This window comes from Eleutherodactylus coqui, chromosome 2 (genome assembly GCF_035609145.1).
Source record: "Eleutherodactylus coqui strain aEleCoq1 chromosome 2, aEleCoq1.hap1, whole genome shotgun sequence".
NCBI lineage: Eukaryota > Metazoa > Chordata > Amphibia > Anura > Eleutherodactylidae > Eleutherodactylus > Eleutherodactylus coqui.
The window spans coordinates 122855656-122875605 of NC_089838.1; the positions used below are offsets into that span (position 1 = coordinate 122855656).

General features: G+C 37.0%; 2 protein-coding genes across 3 annotated transcripts; both read left to right on the top strand.

Annotated features, from left to right (window-relative positions):
• The first annotated feature begins 3737 nt into the window (after positions 1-3737).
• Positions 3738-10917, top strand: MYF6 (myogenic factor 6). Of its 2 annotated transcripts, none has more exons than XM_066591482.1 (3): positions 3738-4299; positions 5250-5340; positions 7765-10917. In XM_066591482.1, the coding sequence occupies exons 1-3, from the start codon at positions 3790-3792 to the stop codon at positions 7923-7925; spliced, it is 762 nt and encodes a 253-aa protein (XP_066447579.1). In that variant the 5' UTR covers positions 3738-3789; the 3' UTR covers positions 7926-10917. The 2 variants fall into 2 exon arrangements, with proteins under 2 accessions (XP_066447579.1, XP_066447580.1); XM_066591483.1 differs by having other exon boundaries at positions 7792-10917.
• A 5197-nt stretch (positions 10918-16114) lies between these two features.
• MYF5 (myogenic factor 5) lies at positions 16115-18542 on the top strand. The gene is made up of 3 exons (XM_066589857.1): positions 16115-16886; positions 17421-17496; positions 17920-18542. The coding sequence occupies exons 1-3, from the start codon at positions 16386-16388 to the stop codon at positions 18111-18113; spliced, it is 771 nt and encodes a 256-aa protein (XP_066445954.1). The 5' UTR covers positions 16115-16385; the 3' UTR covers positions 18114-18542.
• Positions 18543-19950: the final 1408 nt, after the last annotated feature.

The following is a 19950-nucleotide window of genomic DNA, read 5'->3' on the forward strand; positions in this document are numbered from 1 at the left end:
AAGGTATTCATTTCTCTAAGATTAAGGCCTCATGTCCACGGGGAAAATCAGATCCGCTGCAGATTCTACATGTAGAATCTGCAGCGGGTCCCTCCTGCCCCGCGGACATGAGCGCTGAAAATAGCAATTTAAAAGCATTTACCTATCCGTAGCGGGCGGCGAAGCTCTGCTCTTCCTCACGGCCGGATCTTCATTTTCGGCCGGCGGATGAATTCCTGACGCCGGCGGCACGTCGCCGGCACGTCGTCGACGTGCCGCGCGCATGCGCCGGGCACATCCGCCGAGCCGAAGCAAGGGAGATGCGGCCGTGAGGAAGAGCAGAGCTTCGCGGCCCGCTGCGGGTGAGTAAATGCTTTAAATTCCTATTTTAGGTCTCCCGCGGATCCGGACGGCTTCCATAGGCTTCAATAGAAGCCCGCGGGAGACCCGCACGAAAATGGAGCATGGTCCAGATTTTTTCATGCTCCATTTTTTTTAAAATCACTTTTATTGACGATCCGCGGGTATTTATCTACCCGCGGGTGGTCAATGCATCCCTATGGGGTGCGGATCCGCGCGCGGGAGATCCGCTGCGGATTTTAAATCTCATTTTGCCTGTGGACATGAGCCCTAAAAGTTTTAATGATATCCAGATAAGCAAAGTTTTTATTAAAAAAACCTCTGTAATTTCATACTTCATAAAACAAGGTCTTAAAGTTGCTGTTTTTTAATTGGGGTCAAAAATGACTGCACAGTGAATACTGTTACAATATTCCAATGGACCCTTGTTGTTCAAGTGCATTTGCCCTTTAAGCATAAAAATGTAAAACAAATGGATTTGTCTACTTGTTAATGGATTTAACTTTAAATCAGTTACATATTACGTCTCTTTTCCTACAAAAATCGAGTCATTTCCAAAATCCATCTCTTCAACTCTGGAATAAACTATGAGAAAATAAAAATAAAGCTTAACCCTGTTCTGGCTCCAAACCTTGGGTATGGCTCCTACTGTATGTTTAGAGATCTCAGTAAGCAGAACAATGGTTATCCCTAGGGCATTATATAAAAATACATAGCACATAATACAAGATTATTATTACACGTATCATAGTTCAGTGAAATGCTAGCCTTAGCAGGACAAGGGGGAAGCAAAGATTATTCAACTATTTTTTTTCTGGTCAAATGCACCCATTATAACAATGAAATTGTACAAAGCTTCATAATGTAACAATATCACCAGTGCCAGGGTCAGCGTGTATATTTCTTGATGTGAAGTCACGCTGAAGGAACTGAATGGCTTGCCAATTGGCAGCTAAAGACACAGGATGTGTGGTCATTTAGATTAAAATCACTTTCCACATTATCATTTGTGATACTGTGCCATTGACACACCAAGTAAAGAACTGCAAGAGTTTTACTCAGATTAGTGCTTCTTGACAAACAATGAATCAGAATTAGGGAAAACGGAATTCACATGACGTTTAGGGTTTAGATTTTGGGTAGGTCTTAAAGTGACCCATCTAACAATGATCTCAAACTGCTCTGGCCAACATAAAGTCCCCTTTTTGAACTATCAAATGGTGCATGTGTGTCCTTTCACTTGGGCTATAGTACACAACACTCCAATTATAACTTTTCAGAAAGTCCCCATATAGCCCCGGCCTTAGAATAACATTGTTTATAGAGCTAAAACATTGACCTGAAAATGATTGATTATTCAAAATCCTCTACATATATCACATTTGCCAAAATTTGGCAAATAAACGACTCATACTTCCTAATGAGTTGGAAAAAGGTTTCTAAGAGCAATGGAGATATAGAAGCAAATAGCCAATATAGTACTTAAAAAAGCAGAGTCATGAGACATCGGAATGGTCCCTGAATGGTCTGGGTCAGGGTCAACATCAAGGGCCAGAAATTTTAGAGAATTATACTGCACTGTGTAAAGGTTTTAGGCTGATGTGGAAAAAATGCTGGAAAATGGCAATGCCAAAATAGAAGTGTTTATAGTTTTTTAGTCAATGAACAAAATGAAGGAATAATAGAGAAATAAATGTAAATTAAAACAATATTTGGTGTGAGCACACTTTGCCTTCAAAGCAGCTTCACGTCATCTAGGTACACTTGCACAGTTTTTGAAGGAACCCAGCAGGGAGGTTGTGCCAACCATCTTGGAGAACTGACCACAGATCTTCTGAGGATGTAGGCTGGCTCAGATCCTTCTGTCTCTTCATGTAATCCCAGACAGACTTGATGATGAGATCAGGGCTCATTGAGGGTCATATCATCACTTCCAGGACACCTTGCTCTTCTTTACACTGAAGATAGTTGTTAATGACACTAGCTGTATGTTTATGGCTGTTGTCCTGCTGCAGAATAAATTTGGAATCAATGAGACATCTTCTATTTTTGAAAAACAAATCTTATTTTGCAGCATTTTTCCACACCTGCCTAAAGCCTCTACACAGTATAGTATGGTAAAGTATACACTGGGACTTGATAAAGGCTATTGCATAGCCGAACACGTTGTATACCCCGAATAAACGTTGCCTCTTTGGTACTACACAGACACAATCTCATTTCTACAAGCCGACCAGGATCTTAGGGGTGTCATCTCACTGACACCCCTACAAAGTAAGTCCTTCCCTTTGCTGTATCCTTATATCCGCTTACTGGAGCACTGGGGTTTTTTGCTTGCTTTACAAAGTATACACTGGAATAGTCACTAGTTAGACAATTTATAAAAATAATGCACCACAAGCATGGACACACATGATGGCATCATCCTTCATCAACATCAACTGTAATGGTATAGTGTACATGGGTGCAAAGGATTCCAACCCTAGGGCATAGAACATAGAAGATATGCTGGCACTGCAGGAAACATGGATAGTAAGTAGAGGCAATGGTATTATATTAGTTCATCAAATAGTGAATATTTGGGAAAAGTTTGGAAGTTACTCTTCTTCAAGCACTTTCTTGAAGCTGTAAGCTACCAATGTTAGATTAAAGTGACCACACTCATATAGCTGGGACAGTACCATGGGAAGAAGGAGTGTAACTAGTGAGTGGTATTGCCATCACTTGACAGAGTGGGGCTTATTTAGTTAGACTGGTATTTCACACACCAGTCTAAGTAAAGTCTGTGCCTGGCTACGAGTGAAACCTGTATTATGAGATGCTCAAGCCTCTTAATACATTTGTTTGATCTGGCAGCACTTCTGTGCGCCCAATGAAAGCCTACACCAGCTAGGAACTGGAGTAGGTTTTTGGTATACTCTTTGCCAGTTTCTGGCATAGATTATAGAAATAGACAACATCCCCTAACAGCAGGCCCCGCTTAATTTTTAAAAAAGTGTCAGGGCATAATATAAAGGCCCTAAAAGTTGCAATTTTGGTATGTGTTTTTTTTAGATACTAGCAAACTGGTGTCCAAGGCTTCATAAATAGGCCTCTATGACTAAGTAAAAAAAAGTTTGAATTTGGATCTACAAGGTAACAAAGTCCTTGTTCAAACTGTATGATATTAATGTAATCTGTTAAAGCAGCTCTTTCATTTTCCATCTGCATCTAAGTTAACCTTGAAGGGGATTTTATCTCCATAGATGTTAGAGCCGAGAGGGGCTGCACCCAAGAGACACTTGCAATCAGTTTTGAAGGGTGATGCACTGCGACAGATAAAAGTTGGATAGAGTTTCAGGAGCTATATAAAGACAGACTTATGTCACTGTACTAATTAAATTCCTTTAGGGCTGTGCTGTTTTGAGCATACTTGACCAAGGGAGCTTCAGTAATCAAGGGCAAAGCATAATGATGGACCTTTTTGAAACAAGTTCCTATTTCTTTTATTTAGAAGGGGATAATGGAGCCTTTCAACAACTGGAAATGACAGATGGATCTCCTTTGTATCCAGGTAGTGAGGGGACATTATCCCCTTGTCAAGATCAATTGCCAGGAGATGCTGGAAGTGACAGCAGTGGAGAGGAACATGTTTTAGCTCCAACTGGTCTACAGCCCCACTGTCCTGGACAATGTTTGATCTGGGCTTGTAAGACATGTAAACGGAAGTCAGCACCAACGGATAGAAGAAAGGCAGCCACTTTGCGTGAAAGAAGAAGGTTAAAGAAAATTAATGAAGCTTTTGAGGCTTTAAAAAGAAGAACTGTTGCCAATCCAAACCAGAGACTCCCTAAAGTTGAAATTCTACGCAGCGCTATAAATTATATAGAGAGGCTACAAGACCTCCTTCAAAGTCTGGATCAACAAAACAAACCCCAGAAAGCTGACGAGCCCTTCACATATAGTTCCAAGGAGGTCGATGTAAGCAAACAAGTATATTTGGTGTTCAAATAACTTGAGTTTGTCTTTAAGATGTTTGTCTAAGTGGGTAACTGTAGAAATGATAGAAATTATAATGGAAGTAGACAGAATAGCTTATGATGAGAAACTCAGTGAACCTAGAACTAGGTCACAGGCTAGAATTAATTCATTAAAACATATTAACTGTGTATACAGCATTTAATAGCAATACTTTCAAAAGTTGGCATATGTAAATCAATAATGTTTTGTGTAAAAAAGAAAAAAAAAAGACTTACCATGAAAAGAATTAATACAAAATACAAGAAATGTAGACTCAAGGGCATACGACAAATACAAGCAAAAAGCAGTGTTGTGTCATAAAAGTATGTGTTACACTCCACCACTTCTCTGCCAAGAATTTGTTGCTGCAGCTGTCACAGAAACTTATTTCAAGCTTGACTATTGTAACAGAAACAGCTAAGAAAGACAGTGCAATGAGCCAAAACATTATACATTTAAAGGACGCATTGTAATGTTTCCACTAAGCAGAATTTCCTTGAGTTTTACACATATTATAATGCTGTGATATTTAGACACAGCTTCCAAAAGCAACAAAATGGTAGACAAAATATGGAAACGGATCATTTACCACAGTAATTGGGGAAAGCTGCATAAGCCAATTAAAAAGCAAATGCAAAGCTTATAGAATATTTTCCATATTATTAATCATAATTTATAAAAAGTATTTTCTTCTGTTCTTATGATATCTAGAACTTTAGAAACAATTATTACAATAACGAGAATCTAAATTCTACTTTGTGAAGAGCAAATCACATTATAAATGCAAATCTATCATAAACCAGAGTTAAATAGCATTTGCCTAGAAGCTGGAGTATAATGGTAAATAATCAATGGTAAACTTTTTGAAATCTCATGTGCAATTTGATACTGATTCTTGATAATTATACTAGGTACACAGAGAAGATTTCTTAAGTAGCTGTCATACCGACTGGCACAAAATTTCCAATCATTCCACGATGTCAGAACTGAATCCCAAAGGAGGTAACTATATGCATTCTTCAGTGACTTACATGATGGGGGTGAATCATAGTCAAAGGGGAATCTAGATTGCTCTACTCTATTCTGTCTTACTACAGAGGATCTTGGCCATCATGATACAGGTGTAATTGTTCTCTAGTGGATTAACCAAAAGACTCAAATAATTGTAGATAGCAAGTAAAAAACAGCCAATGTATATTGACAAGGAGACTCATAACTTTATTACTGCCTCATCGTTAACATTGGCGCAAAAATGCTAAAAAGTTAAAATCATTTAAAAAAGAAAGCAAGGCTACAGACATGCAATAAGCAGTGAAACCTCGATACAAGCATTCCCATAAACAGACACCAAAAACTTGGGCATTTTCTCGCATAATGTACCCTTAGCTTTCTCATCCATGGCCCAAAGCCATATAATGATAGATAGATAGACAGACAGACAGACAGACAGACAGACAGACAGACAGATAGATAGATAGATAGATAGATAGATAGATAGATGGATGGATGGATGGATGGATAGATGGATGGATGGATAGATAGATAGATAGATAGATAGATAGATAGATAGATAGATAGATAGATAGATAGATAGATAGATAGATAGATAGATGGATGGATGGATGGATGGATGGATGGATGGATGGATGGATGGATGGATGGATGGATGGATGGATGGATGGATGGATGGATGGATAGATAGATAGATAGATAGATAGATAGATAGATAGATAGATAGATAGATAGATATGAGATAGATAGATAGTTATGAGACTCCTTGTCTTTATATACATTTCTTGTTTCTTTGTGCTTTTGTATTAGTATATGTTTGATATTTGTGCAATAAGCTGAACTCTTCATTATTTTCCACCTGTCCTTGTTACTTTGCATAATAAAATGCAAGTTAAATATAGGAATAATAAACACAATTATGCTAGAAAAGCTAAATTATTACAAATGTTGGTGCCTCTGGAACAGTTAATATCATGCTAAATGCTAATCATAATTTCCCCCCTTTTTCTTTTTTTTCCCTTTTCTCTCCTTATATCATTGTCTCTTAGGCAGTAGAGCATTGGTACAAGGAAAGTTGGGGTTATACTTAAATGATCTTTTAAACTATCCCTTTCTGTTTGGTTGGATCATAGAGTAAATGGAGCCTAGAACACCTACCATATTCTGCCCTAATACAGAGTATCTTAATGACCCTAATACAGGAGTAGTTGCCTTTTAATAAATTACCCTAAAGACACCAATAAAATATAGCTATATTGTTTGACAAATTAATACAGTATAAAGATGCAGCATATCTTATTTTATTAATGTAACTATCTCTTTTGAACGTGGACAACACATCTTTATATGTCATAAGGGTATGTCTGCAATTCAAGATAAATTCAATTCTGTTACATCTTTATAAGTATATTTCAAAAATAGCAAAAAGTCATCTTATTAGAATTGCTTACATACAGGAGAATAGAACAAAGCCCATGTTTTCCCTGTCGCCCCATTAGCAGACCATTTATTACAAAAGTGAGGGTCAACCTGGCATATTGCGGGGGCCTCAAATGTGATCTGTAGCTCAATTAAAAACAACAATCATATCCAACCAGGACCGTATTAAGACGTACAGTAAGCACATACTCACGTATGATTTTTTTTTAGACAGTGATGCCTGTCGTTTTACCATATATTACCATATATTTTATTTAGCTCATGATAGACTCAGCAGATGAAGAAAACTTTCCGAAACAGATCATTTAAAGGGACCCGCGTTTACAAGCTTATAAAAAGGCCATACACAGATACATATACATACAGATGATGCAATGTTTGATGGAAATTTACCACAATGCCCCTATAACAGAGAAGAGCACAGATAGCTGTTCTCTTATTTGTGGTTGGGTAGCACACTGTGTACAGGAGTTCTCATTCTTAATCACTACCCTGAGGAGGACATCTAAGGGATATAAATTTGCAAAGCAAGAACATGAGGTCTTCATGGACTTTCGGAGCTGCATTTTGAGCATCGGGATACTGCATTCTATATTTTTTATTGCAATGACAGCCTACAGACTGCCATAAGGGCTAGTTGGCTCCTGCCTCTTGGGGTTTTTTGCCATCCTCTGGATCAACAGCATAGGAGGATAAACAGGCTGAACTAGATGGACATTGTCTTCATTCGGCCTTACATACTATGTTACTATAAGCAGAAGTCAATAGTCTGCTGATGTATTCACAAGGGATATTGAATTGCTCGCATTCAACTATATTAGTCCTACATATATTAATACATTTGTGTATGTTCACTAAAGATATATATACCCAGTAAGAACCAATCTGAATCTACCGTAGCACCATAAGTAGTGCAGTGCATGACTGTAGAATCACTGGGACGGTTCTAGCTATTATAATTCTAATGTCTTGCAGCATTTGTCACTGGCATTTGTTTTACAGAAGGATCTGTTCACGAGTCTTCAGCTTCCTGCAGCCTCCAGTGCCTCTCTTCCATAGTAGACAGTATATCATCGGAAGAGCCGAAGGTCACATGCAATATTCAGGAACTGGTAGAAAACAGTAATCCCATGTAATACGTCATGCCCGTCTGCCAAACGAGAACCACTGCTGTGATGAAATGGATGCCACTAGCAAAGAAATGGACGTAATGTTCCCCCCGAATAGTTAAAGGTGTACATACTATTTAATCTGTTCATTTCCACAAGATCCTTCGAGTCTATTTCTAACCGAAATGTCATTTTGTCGGATAAGTATTTCCTTCACATTCAGCAAAATTCATTCCTATCTTTGTCACATGCAAAGATGCAATTTTATATTTGTACTTACATACTGGTAATTCCCCATCTTCTTATAGGAGGTTCACTTTGATGCAAGTAGTCAAAGTAGTCAAAGTTCTAATATAACACGGCTTAGTCTATAACATGTCAAATATGTAAAATGTTACTTTAAAGAACAGAATTACGTTTGCTGTTAAGTAAAATGAATGCTCTATTTGTGTTGCTGGCATATATGTATTTTACAGTGTTATAAATATACTGGATGTTCTGTCACATGACTTATGAGTATCTCTGATTCTAACGATTAGCATAATACTCAATATACTAAGCGGTTCATAACAGTGTACTCGAGGACCCTGAAGACTTTTTTTTTACTGAAAACCAAAAATGTTGAGTCCTGATCGCAAGTCCAGTGCTTCTTGTTAAAAAAGTTTTGTATTCACATAGCCATATCAACTAGATTTTGCATGAAATAACAGAGGTTTTTCTCAGCAATTTGTGATGTGCTGCATCATGGGATGCTCCATTGTATGCAATATTGTGGAGGTACACGTATTCCCCCTTAGAAGCAGTACACCAAAAATATAATATTTGTCAATAGGAGTGATTAAAGAATATAGTGGACTCATAGTTAAGAGTCTACTGTATTCATGAGAGGAGCGCTCCATCTGCCCCTTTAATACTGCAATTGACCGGCTGCTGTGTATACATAAACACATAGCTGTATTCTTCCATCACTTCTAGTAGCCAAAAGGTACAACATTTTTTTGTGCTGCTTTGGCTACTAAAACTGCAGACCTCTAGCTGTAATATGCATAGGAGAGTCTATGCCAAACAATCAATGTCATGGATATGTACCCATGGGTTGTACGGTTACTGGGTTGGCTACACCTAATATTCCCCACATATACCTTTTTGGCTACTTCAACATCAGGATACCTAATTAGGACAAGGACCTTTTCATCACTACTGCACTTGATCTTCTCTGAAGTAGCTCCCCTCCTTTTTTCTACACCATATTTTCTATGCAATAGTTGGGAGGGAGCCCTGTTATAGATCCCCCATCAGGGCTGAAAAGCTTGATGTTATACCTCTGTTTTTTTCTATGTGTGGACCTTAAATGGGTTGTCCCACTTAAAAAAAAACTTAAACAGCTGACTATGCCTTAAAATAATAAAACAAGCAATACTCCTCTCTCTTCTACTCTTGGTAAGCAGCTCAACAACTCCTATGGCTCTCCCAGTCTGTTTATAGCAAAAGTCAGGTGACTAATGCAGCTAATCAGAGGCCACGGCTCCACTGTCCATTCTCCTGGTATCAGTACTCATATCCCGGGCACCATGATGCTGCGGCCTCTGATAGGCAGCAATGGTCCCCTGACTTCCGCTGTAGACATAAATGGGGATAGCTGTGGGAGCTGTTGCATGGCCTACTGGGGTAAAAAGTGAGGTGAGTATTGCTGCTCTTATTATTTTAAGGCATGGCCAGCAGTGTTTTTTTAAGTGGCACAACCCCTTTAATGATAAATGTACAATAATTGTTAAGTAATGATCTTGGCATTTTTTTGTCATTCCTACAGCACCGTTACCCATTTGATTCCACCTGTCCTGGTTCTTTTCTGTATATGTATCCATATGCAGTGATTTTACATTCATGAAACATCAAGTAATAGTGACAACTAGTCAACTGACTGCTGAAATCACGTAACTTGTCTTGTTGGTGTCCAATTATTACATATGGATGTTAGAGACAAATTAATATCATGGACTCAGAATTATTGATTTACTACAATTTCTGAAAGTCCTTCAAACCATAAAACAGGCACATCCCACAACTTAATAGTACTACTCTGCAAAAGAGTAGGCTGTTGGGAGTTGCGGAAAGTGTCCCGCCCCCTAGTGGATGCTTTCACTTTGGACAACATGAAATGCTAGCAGACTTTTGCTAATCTGCTCAAGTGATTTTTTTCTCGCCTTTACACATCCTTAATGATCTTTAAATATCTACGTGGAAAACATTCACCACACTCTTCAAGCAGAGTTTGGGAGTCATATTATCCATCTGTTCTCCAGCTTTGCCCTTTACTGTATAACAAGTGCATTGGGTGGCCTATAAGTAGCCTATGATATTTGGCATTTGCCCAAAAGAAATAATAAAGTGACTTTTTAAATATGACTACAAACTGACCTGCTTTAACGGGAATCATCTACAATATAAAACTAACATTTATAAATTAGGAAGGTGGAATTTATACTTCAGGTTTATGCCTGTGGATTCAACTTACAATGTCCATGATCATTTTAGATGGAAGTATATCATAAAGTAAAGTAAAAATACTGCTAACATTTGCATTGTATTCAACTTTTATTTTATAAATCATCCTGGGTGAAATATATCATATCAATGTATAGAATAATAGAATTGTTTCCTTTTTGTAATTTATTTTTTACAAGTAATTAACTATGAATGTTTATCAATTATTAGTACATCCTTCACTGGTGTATACTTACCCCATCTATTTAAAAGTGATTATGTAGCTTATGTCATACAATAATTTATCTATCTCATATCTATCTATCTCATATGTATCTATCTATTTCATATCCATCTATCTTATATCTATCTATCTCCTATCTATCTTTCTGTCTATCTATATCTCCTATCTATCTCCTATCTATCTATCTATCTATCTATCTATCTATCTATCTATCTATCTCATATTTATCAATCTATCAATCTATATATGTCATATCTATCTAGCTCATATTTATCAATCTATCAATCTATCTATGTCATATCTATCTATGTCATATCTATCTATCTATCTCTATCTAACTATCTATCTGTCTCATATCTATCTATCCATCTATCTATCTACCTCATATCTATCTATCTATCTTATATCTATCTATCTCATATCTATCTATCTTATATCTATCTATCTCATATCTATCTATCTATCTATCTATCTATCTATGTCATATCTATCTATCTCATATCTATCAATCAATCTATCTATCTATGTCATATCTATCTATCTATCTCTATCTAACTATCTATCTATCTGTCTCATATCTATCTATCTATCTATCTATCTATCTACCTATCTATCTATCTATCTCATATCAATCTATTTATCTATCTCTTATCTATCTATCTATCTATCTCATATCCATCTATCTATCTATCTATCTATCTATCTATCTATCTCATATCTATTTATATAGCTATATATCTATCTGTATCTATTATTTTCTCTATCATAAGAAGACAAACATTTTACAGCCTGAATATCAAATAAAAAAATATATATTTTTAATAAGGACAGTGCAATTTAAATGTAATTAAAAATGCATTTTCCTTTTTTTTATTATATTAGTTTTTTTAAAAAGATGCAATAACTAAATATGTCATAATGTCTCAGAAGAATTATCTTACCTATTACATGAGAATCATATTAGTCCTTTTTGATGGTATAAATATGAGACAAATTTATAATTGTTTTATGTTGCTATATTTAAATGTCTCAGTTTGTATTGCATAAAAGCGATCACAGTATTATTAATTGTTCAATACAGAATTTGCAGCTCATATAATAAAACTAATATAAACACGCCTACTTTACCTGCTTGTTGATAACCAAAGTTTACTCACCATATAATAAAAGAAACAACAAACATCCAACCAAGCCAACCAGATACCATAATTTGAATATTTTTTAATTATATACACATATTTTACTTCGTTAAATAGTTAATGAATAATGATGCAATAAATGCCATACTTTTAAAAAATTATGATTATGCGTTGTTGGGTCCTTCCTTAAGGATTCTTAAACAAATCTAATTCTGCTATTTTTGTCAGTTAAAATAATAATACTACTAGTAAATGTTCTTATTATTTTTATTATATCATTTCAGGCGAATAGTGACTATGTAATAAAATGAGTATACCTATTGACAAGCTATTAATCCAACAGTATTCCTAATTATAATACATATAATACAGCAAAGTACTTGACACTGATACATAAACATTGGAAATGGCCCAAAAAAGGGGTTATACAAAGGTTTTCCATTGTCTTACTCCTGTTCATGTTTCCTCAGCATGTAGCAGGAACTAGCAGCTCCGTGTATTCCCAGAGCTGCTAAGAGTATTCATCTCTTTGATCTCCCTTGGGAGTCAAAATCTAAGCTGAAAGCAATGTCTTCTTCAGCTGTCTTACACAAAGATTCTTCCTCCAGCTTTAGTAGTCACTAATTTGTTTGCTTAAGTGTGCAAGGTTCCCAGAATCCAAAGCCAGCAAACTGCTCACACTTTGGATGCGAGAAGTACACACAGCACAGGGCTACTGAATTGTAACTCCTTTCAGGCAAGGAAGGGTTAAAGGATTACACATGTCAAATGCAGAAGTGTAAATACTTTGCATACAATAGCACAGAAGACACAAGCAAGTACAGGTATTAAGAATCCAACATAAGAAGCCTAAGATCTTCAGCATTGATATAGAGTGTCAAACAGAATGCTATAGCCGATACTGCTATAAGAACCCTTATGCAAAAGATGAAATGTACGAATGATGGTAGAACGTCTTCAAATACCAAAATCTGATGTCTAACTACATTTTTAAGGGATCATCTTGTATTACTTAAACGCTTCAGCTTTTTCCCAGAAACGGAACTTATCCATGAGATGTGTCCAATATTACAGCTCATCCCAATTCACTCGAATAGACAGGAGTGGAGCTGGCTCTGAAAAAGAATTGAACCTGTTACTCTAACCCTTGGCAATCCTTTTAAGGCTGTCAAAAATCTTTTTTTTTTCTTTTTCTTTACCTTTTTCATACCAATCCTATACCTGCTGGGTGATGTTATCTCATGGATTTCTCGTTATTAGCCATTAGTATGATTTAGGAGAGAATGTGAATAAATCACCAAAAATTTCACGCATGTTTTGCATCTGTACACAAGTGATAGGAACATGTTAGGAATGGTAACATGGCGTTGTTCTTTTGTTAGAAGGTCAGTTCATTACAACAAGATACATGAGGCTTGTCCAGACCTTGTTTGGGTGCACTGTGATCCCATTTTCAGCACTTCAATCCCCAAATCCCAGAGGCAAAGATTCTTTGCTACCCCATTAACTGACCTTGTAGTTGGTGTTTTCTTTTGCCCCATTTAGTTCCACTTGCCAATTGCTTTAGTTTTGCTTAATTTGTTTGGAGATCAATTTACAAAAGGAAAGCGTAATCCCTCAGGGGCGCTCTCCACACATAAACCAGTGACGCTGAGAGGAGACAGAGATATGCTGCTTCCATCACAACTTCAAATATAGGAGCCCAAGATAATAATCTACACTATTACTATCAGGAGTATACAAGCTAGTTAGCTGTTGTATATAGATAGGAAAGATTAATGAATGGTGCTCTTCAAGGGTTCACCTTCTGTAATAGAAGAACCACATATGTTTGTATCATTAACAAGAAGTTAGCGAGGCAAACAAAATATTACTGTGGTTTGCTGGGTCAAAATGCTTCCCTTGCATATTCTATCATTGAAGGAATTAGAAGAAAAGTGAAAAAGAGACACATTTATATAACGTGTATTTATATATAATATAGTCCAGGGAGCCCAAGAAGAAAGTAAATACAGAATGTAACTTTCTCTCTTTTGCTGCTTACCATAGATGAAACGGAAACAAAATTAGACTCATATATAAGCTTTGAAGGGGAATACATGAGAAAATATGATATACAGTGTATATGGAGTATTTATGAATATTTGTCATTTTTACTAAAATAATGAGACTGATACAATGTAGGCATGGAAAGCAGTCAGTGTATATATACATATATATATATATATATATATATATATATATATATATATATATATATATATATATATGTGTGTGTGTGTGTGTGTGAGTCATTTATATACCATATACATATATATCTATATATATATAAATATCTCTATATAGATATATATATATATATATATACACACATATATATATATATATATATATATATATAGATAGATAGATAGATATAGATATATATGTATACGGTATATAAATGGCACACACACACACATATATATACATACTGACTGCTTTCCATGCCTACATTGTATCAGTCTCATTATTTAAGTTTAAAGAAAAATATTCATAATTATTCCATATACACTGTATATCATATTTTCTAAAGTATTCCTCTTCAAAGCTTATATATGAGTCTAATTTTGTTTCCGTTACATCTATGGTAAGCAGCAAAAGAGGGAAAGTTACATTATATAGTATAGTATCACTCATCAGTTTTCGCGTACAGTGATGTATGTAATAAGAGAGGTGCTATACAGACTTAGGACACCGTGTTTATGAACTGCTCTACAACCACAGCACATATACTGAATGTAAACAATTCAGGAAGGGTGGGAAATCCATTTTATACATGTCATACAACATTAATACATGACGGGGATTATTGACTTCAGTCATTCTAGGATGGCTAAGTGCCTACATTGTTAATTGCTGTTAACACAATAATATTTGACAATTAATCCATTTAAATATGTTTAATTATACAATAGTATTTTAAATATAAACAGTAAACAATCACATAGTAACTCCTCCTAATTAATTTCATATTGTACCATGATCTTAGTTAGCACTTTGTAGATACCTAGTTACCACAAGCATTTATGGATCCAGATAGAACACTTACGGCATTTCTATATGCATCTATGTATTTAGCATACACAATGAGACATAATAGATGAAGAATATTACAATAAAACTCCAAATACAATCTAACTAGTCATTGTGAATGGAACATTGTGTAAAAATATTGTTAATCATATAGCGCAAAACTAGGATTTTACAAGACAATTTGATGCTCAGTAAGAAATACAACTGCACTAACGATCTGCAGTACAGCACATGCAGTGTAGTATCATTTTTATTTAGGCTGTAATCACATTTCTAGTATCTCTATAAAAGTCAGAATGTTAAAATACCAAGCATTTGCAAATTTGCTTCATCATTTTCTTCCTAGAAAGACATTGTGCGTGAAATTCATTATGCAGAGTGACTATTTGCCTTCCATTCTAAATGAAGATACATTAAAGCTTAATATGGGCGAAAACAATGCAGAAAAGTGTGCCCACTGAATTGCTAACATCCTCTTTACCTTCCTCCTTCCTGAACCAAATGTGCCCGCCAGCTCAATGTGACCCAAGTGTTGTTGCACCTTGGCAGAAGCCTGCTAATGGCTTCATTACCACTTTAATTACCCCTAACAGTTCCAGTGATGTGCTGCAGCCTTTGGGTGACTTGTCATTGAGTCGTGTGAACTAGTTGAGTGAACCAGGGGTGGAGATTCGCAAGGCAGCTGGGACCCATCTGGAACTGTGCAAAGAAGCAGCTACCAGCTACTGTTGTGACACCAAACACTCTGGCTCTATAGATAGATAGATATTTCTCTTAATTATATAGGAATATGCAGTGTAACCTATATACCATGGTGCATTCCACCTCCTTTTACAACTTCTAGCGACTTAGTAAAGGGCATTTTTGCAGCAGGGAAGTTGAAGACTGTTCCCAAGCAGTAAACTCTAACATAAGGAGAATACACATACAGTATAGAGTCTGCCTAGTCAGTACTGCACCATGAACGTACGTTGCTTCGAAGTAATTAGGAAGCATGAATTTACAATTTTTTGCTTTACAATCACAGTTCAAAATTGTCCAATATTTACTGTAATTAACAATTTTATTAATTCTATATATATATATATATTATAATATATAACAATTTAATGGGGAAATTAAATAAAATATTAATCCGCTGCAATTTCTCGATTTGGCAAATCTTGAAAAAAGTATTTTGAAAAACACAAAACCATACATTCTGAATGCAGCCAAATGATGAGTTCCCTTGCACATATAAAATAACCTAAAGCACACAGTAATGTGTCAAAAAGCTAATAAACTGAAACCAGACTTTGGAGAGGGAGGGTCTTCCTAGACAGCCCCAGCAGGGGGATGTTTTGGGATATGCTAATGGAAAATTAGTCTCAGTGGACCAACCTCCTTTCAAGGTGATATATATAATGCTGGTGCTTGAATACAGAGACACTGAGCCTAGGCTTACTAATTATTGAAGACGTCAGCCTAAGACACTCTATAGGCATTTCCTGACCCTGTATCGCTTCACCCCGAGCAAGCATCTATTTTAATTCATTAGCGCAAAGCATGGAAATGGTAGACAGTTGCCATTTTTCCCCATCAGAATTCTTCTATGACAGTTCCTGCATCCCTTCTCCAGAGGAGGAATTTACAGATGACTTTGAGCATGGGATGTCTGTCTATGGAGCACACAAAAAAGTCTTTGAGGAATCAGATGAAGACGAGCATGTGAGAGCACCCACTGGTCATCACCAGGCTGGCCACTGTCTCATGTGGGCTTGCAAAGCCTGCAAAAGAAAGTCCTCTACAATGGACAGAAGAAAGGCAGCCACCATGAGGGAGAGGAGGAGGCTGAAGAAAGTCAACCAGGCATTTGAAACTTTAAAAAGATGTACCACTACAAACCCCAACCAAAGGCTGCCCAAAGTGGAAATCTTAAGAAATGCCATCAAGTACATAGAGAGCCTCCAAGATTTGCTGAGAGAACAAGTAGAAAGTTATTACAGTCTCCCAGGACAAAGCTGCTCTGAACCTAATAGTCCAGTGTCCAGCTGCTCAGATGGCATGGTAAGTGTTCTGTTGAATGATAAGTGCCGGCAGCTTGGCATTGTATGGGTATTATATGTAGAAGTACTGCAACTGTAAACAGCAGAATTTATTGCAGACCTGTAGACCACATAGGCAATATGTGATATTTATGAAGAAACCTAATGAGTAGAATATTCCCATGTGAGCTTACATTTCCAGGCAGTGTAGAGTTCCCCGCTTGTTTATATCTATGGCACTGTGGGAAGCTTTGGAAAAAAAACTCCAGTTAAATTAGTAGAGCCTCCCCCGGCCCCAATCCATTCTTCATGCTTAACATGTTACACATTTTTGTGAGATTGCAATTTAGGCATGCTGCTCATTTTACAAGAAACCTCTGAATTAGCACCAGTTGATGTCATAAAAGAACATGGGATATTTCTCCTAAATCTCTAGCTTAAGGTGTTAAACACAGAGGGCCCCTAATGCAATGCACAGATACGTATTTCCAATGAACTCAGGCCATGTCCTTGTGAATTACTAGTACTATAATCTCCTTTGTTTTTTTATTTCTAGGTGGAATGTAGCAGCCCACAATGGTCCAGAAGAAATAACAACTTTGACAATTCCTACTGCTCTGACTTACCAACATGTAAGTTATTTTACTCTACTTTATGTAGACATTCAGATGTGGCGCTGTAATGTTCGTGTTGTCATAAATAGTAAATATACCGGCAGTTCTACGTAAAACCAATGTCATGTCATATTGGGATGATTTGTGCTAAATAGCAAACTCAGCTCTGCTGCGGCTGACAAGCTGAACACTATTACATCTGTAGACATATGTCAGGCTTAGGCATCCTACAGGTCTCCATCTGTTGTAAATTTGTAAGTATCAACATAGTGTGTGGTAATGTGCGGTTCAACAAAAGCCTGTATGGCCACACAGTTTCCGTACTATGGAACCACCCTGAAATACTACTAGTGAGTGTAAACTAATAATATGCATTTACCTTGACAACTAACTACTTTAAAGTACCTATAGCATTAATTTTATCTCATTTCTTCTTCGCAGCATTTCCTACAAACAAACTCACAGCCCTCTCCAGCCTTGACTGCTTGTCGAATATAGTGGATCGCATCACCTCCGCTGAGCAATGTGCTCTTCCTCTTCAAGATACCACCTCCTCATCTCCCTCCAATAGCACTGATTCTATACCCAGTAACCCGGACACCACAGATTCTCGGCCTGTTTACCACGTGCTCTAAACCCAGCGTCAACAATGATCAAGGCCACGTGCTTGAAGCTAAGACATTTCTTTGAAATCAGAGGATTACAATCCCTACCTATAGGGAACAATCCATTGTCTATGTGTATATATAAAGGACATAGTTTACAGGCCTAAATTATATTTCCACTTGGCTACATATCTTATTTAACTGGACTATGTTGATTATTTCTTAATATTCTTTTTTTCACATTCAACACCAAAAATGTAACGCCAAAATGTTGAATTTCTTGATTTTCTATTGACTTTATCATGAACTGTAAATGACATATAGCGCACTTTGTCATTTAGAAAACAAGTTTCCACAAATGTCGAAATGCGTTATGTAGTAGTATAAATATTTTATTTTGTAAGAAAACATAAGTGCATTCCCTTCAAGAATGGTTGTTGTTATTTGTAATGAGAAATATACATTTTATATAAATAAAATGCCTCTTGCCATTGTAAACCAGGACCCATTCCATATGTCTATGGTTCTCATGCATGACCGTACCTTAAAAACAACCTAAAGAGAAAAAAGTATAACCCTGAGAGTTATTTCATGTTGATTAATCTCTAACTTTTAATGTGATTGTGCTCTCACACATCAGTGTTGGGTTGACCCCGCAGACAACCGGATGATTCTACGGTGGGTTCAGGGTTTGGCAAAATAATGGACCTTGAGGTCAAGCAAAAGAAAACATGTTTTGCAGACAATCATCTACCACTTAAGTTTATTTCTAGAGATGAGCGAGTATATTCACTTAGGCACATTACTCGAGCGAGTAGTGCCTTAGCCGAGTATCTCCCTGCTCGTCTCTAAAGATTCGGGGGGCGGCGGGGGGCGGGGAGCAGCGGGGGAGAGCGGGGAGGAACGGAGAGGAGATCTCTCTCTCCCTCTCCCCCCCCCCCCCCCCCGCTCCACCCTGCTCCCCGCCGCAACTCTTTAGAGACGAGCGGGGAGATACTTGTCTAAGGCACTACTCGCTCGAGTAATATGCCTTAGTGAGTATACTCACTCATGTCTATTTATTTCACTTCTATTGAGTCATAAATGAGCTTACTGATGATGTGTCCTGAGAGTGTAATGTTAACAGCAAAGCTTACGATTCAATAAAGAGTATATATGCACATTTTCTGTATAGATGGAGGGTGGAATACGTTTTTTCATGGGCCTAAGGAGCCTCAGTCGGACACTTAATTTTAGTCTGGTTGGGTCCCCTCCATCATGTAATTTTGAATGAGAATCGCCTGAAAACCTGAATTATCTTAAAGGGATTATGTCATCTTAATTATGCTATCCAAACTGTAGGTAGCATGTTACAGAGCAGGAGGAGCTCAGCAGATAGATACATAGTTTTGTGGATAATATTCAGTATGGATTGTTTTTTATTCATTTACTCTCTGCTCATTCTGAACTTAGAGGTCCAGTGGGCGGTTCTACTTTTCTGTATGCACAGTCATACACATACAGCTGTCAATCACTGATAGGACCGCCCACGGGACCTCTAAACTCAGAATAAGTAGAAAATGAAATTAATAAAATACAAGTTACACTGAATCTTTCCCCATAAAACCATATATCAATCTGTTCCGTTCCTCCTGCTCTAGAACACGATGCCTGCAGTTTAGACAATATATTCAAGCTGACAGACTCCCTTTAAAATTGTACATGGATTAGAGATGAGCGAACGTACTCGGTTCGGGTGTTTTTGGACCCGAGCACCACTTTTTCTGAGTAACTGACTACTCGGACGAAAAGATTCGGGGGGCGCCGGCGGTGTGCGGGGGGTTGCAGAGGTGAAAGGGGTTGAAGTCGTCTACAATGCTCTTCCAGT

Coding starts and splice junctions, on each gene's coding strand:
- MYF5 (XM_066589857.1), top strand. CDS start 16,386: ATGGAAATGGTAGACAGTTGCCATTTTTCCCCATCAGAATTCTTCTAT. Junction 16,887..17,420: donor CCAGCTGCTCAGATGGCATG/GTAAGTGTTCTG, acceptor TTTTATTTCTAG/GTGGAATGTAGCAGCCCACA. Junction 17,497..17,919: donor CTGCTCTGACTTACCAACAT/GTAAGTTATTTT, acceptor TCTTCTTCGCAG/CATTTCCTACAAACAAACTC.
- MYF6 (XM_066591482.1), top strand. CDS start 3,790: ATGATGGACCTTTTTGAAACAAGTTCCTATTTCTTTTATTTAGAAGGG. Junction 4,300..5,249: donor ATAGTTCCAAGGAGGTCGAT/GTAAGCAAACAA, acceptor TAATTATACTAG/GTACACAGAGAAGATTTCTT. Junction 5,341..7,764: donor AGAACTGAATCCCAAAGGAG/GTAACTATATGC, acceptor AATGTCTTGCAG/CATTTGTCACTGGCATTTGT.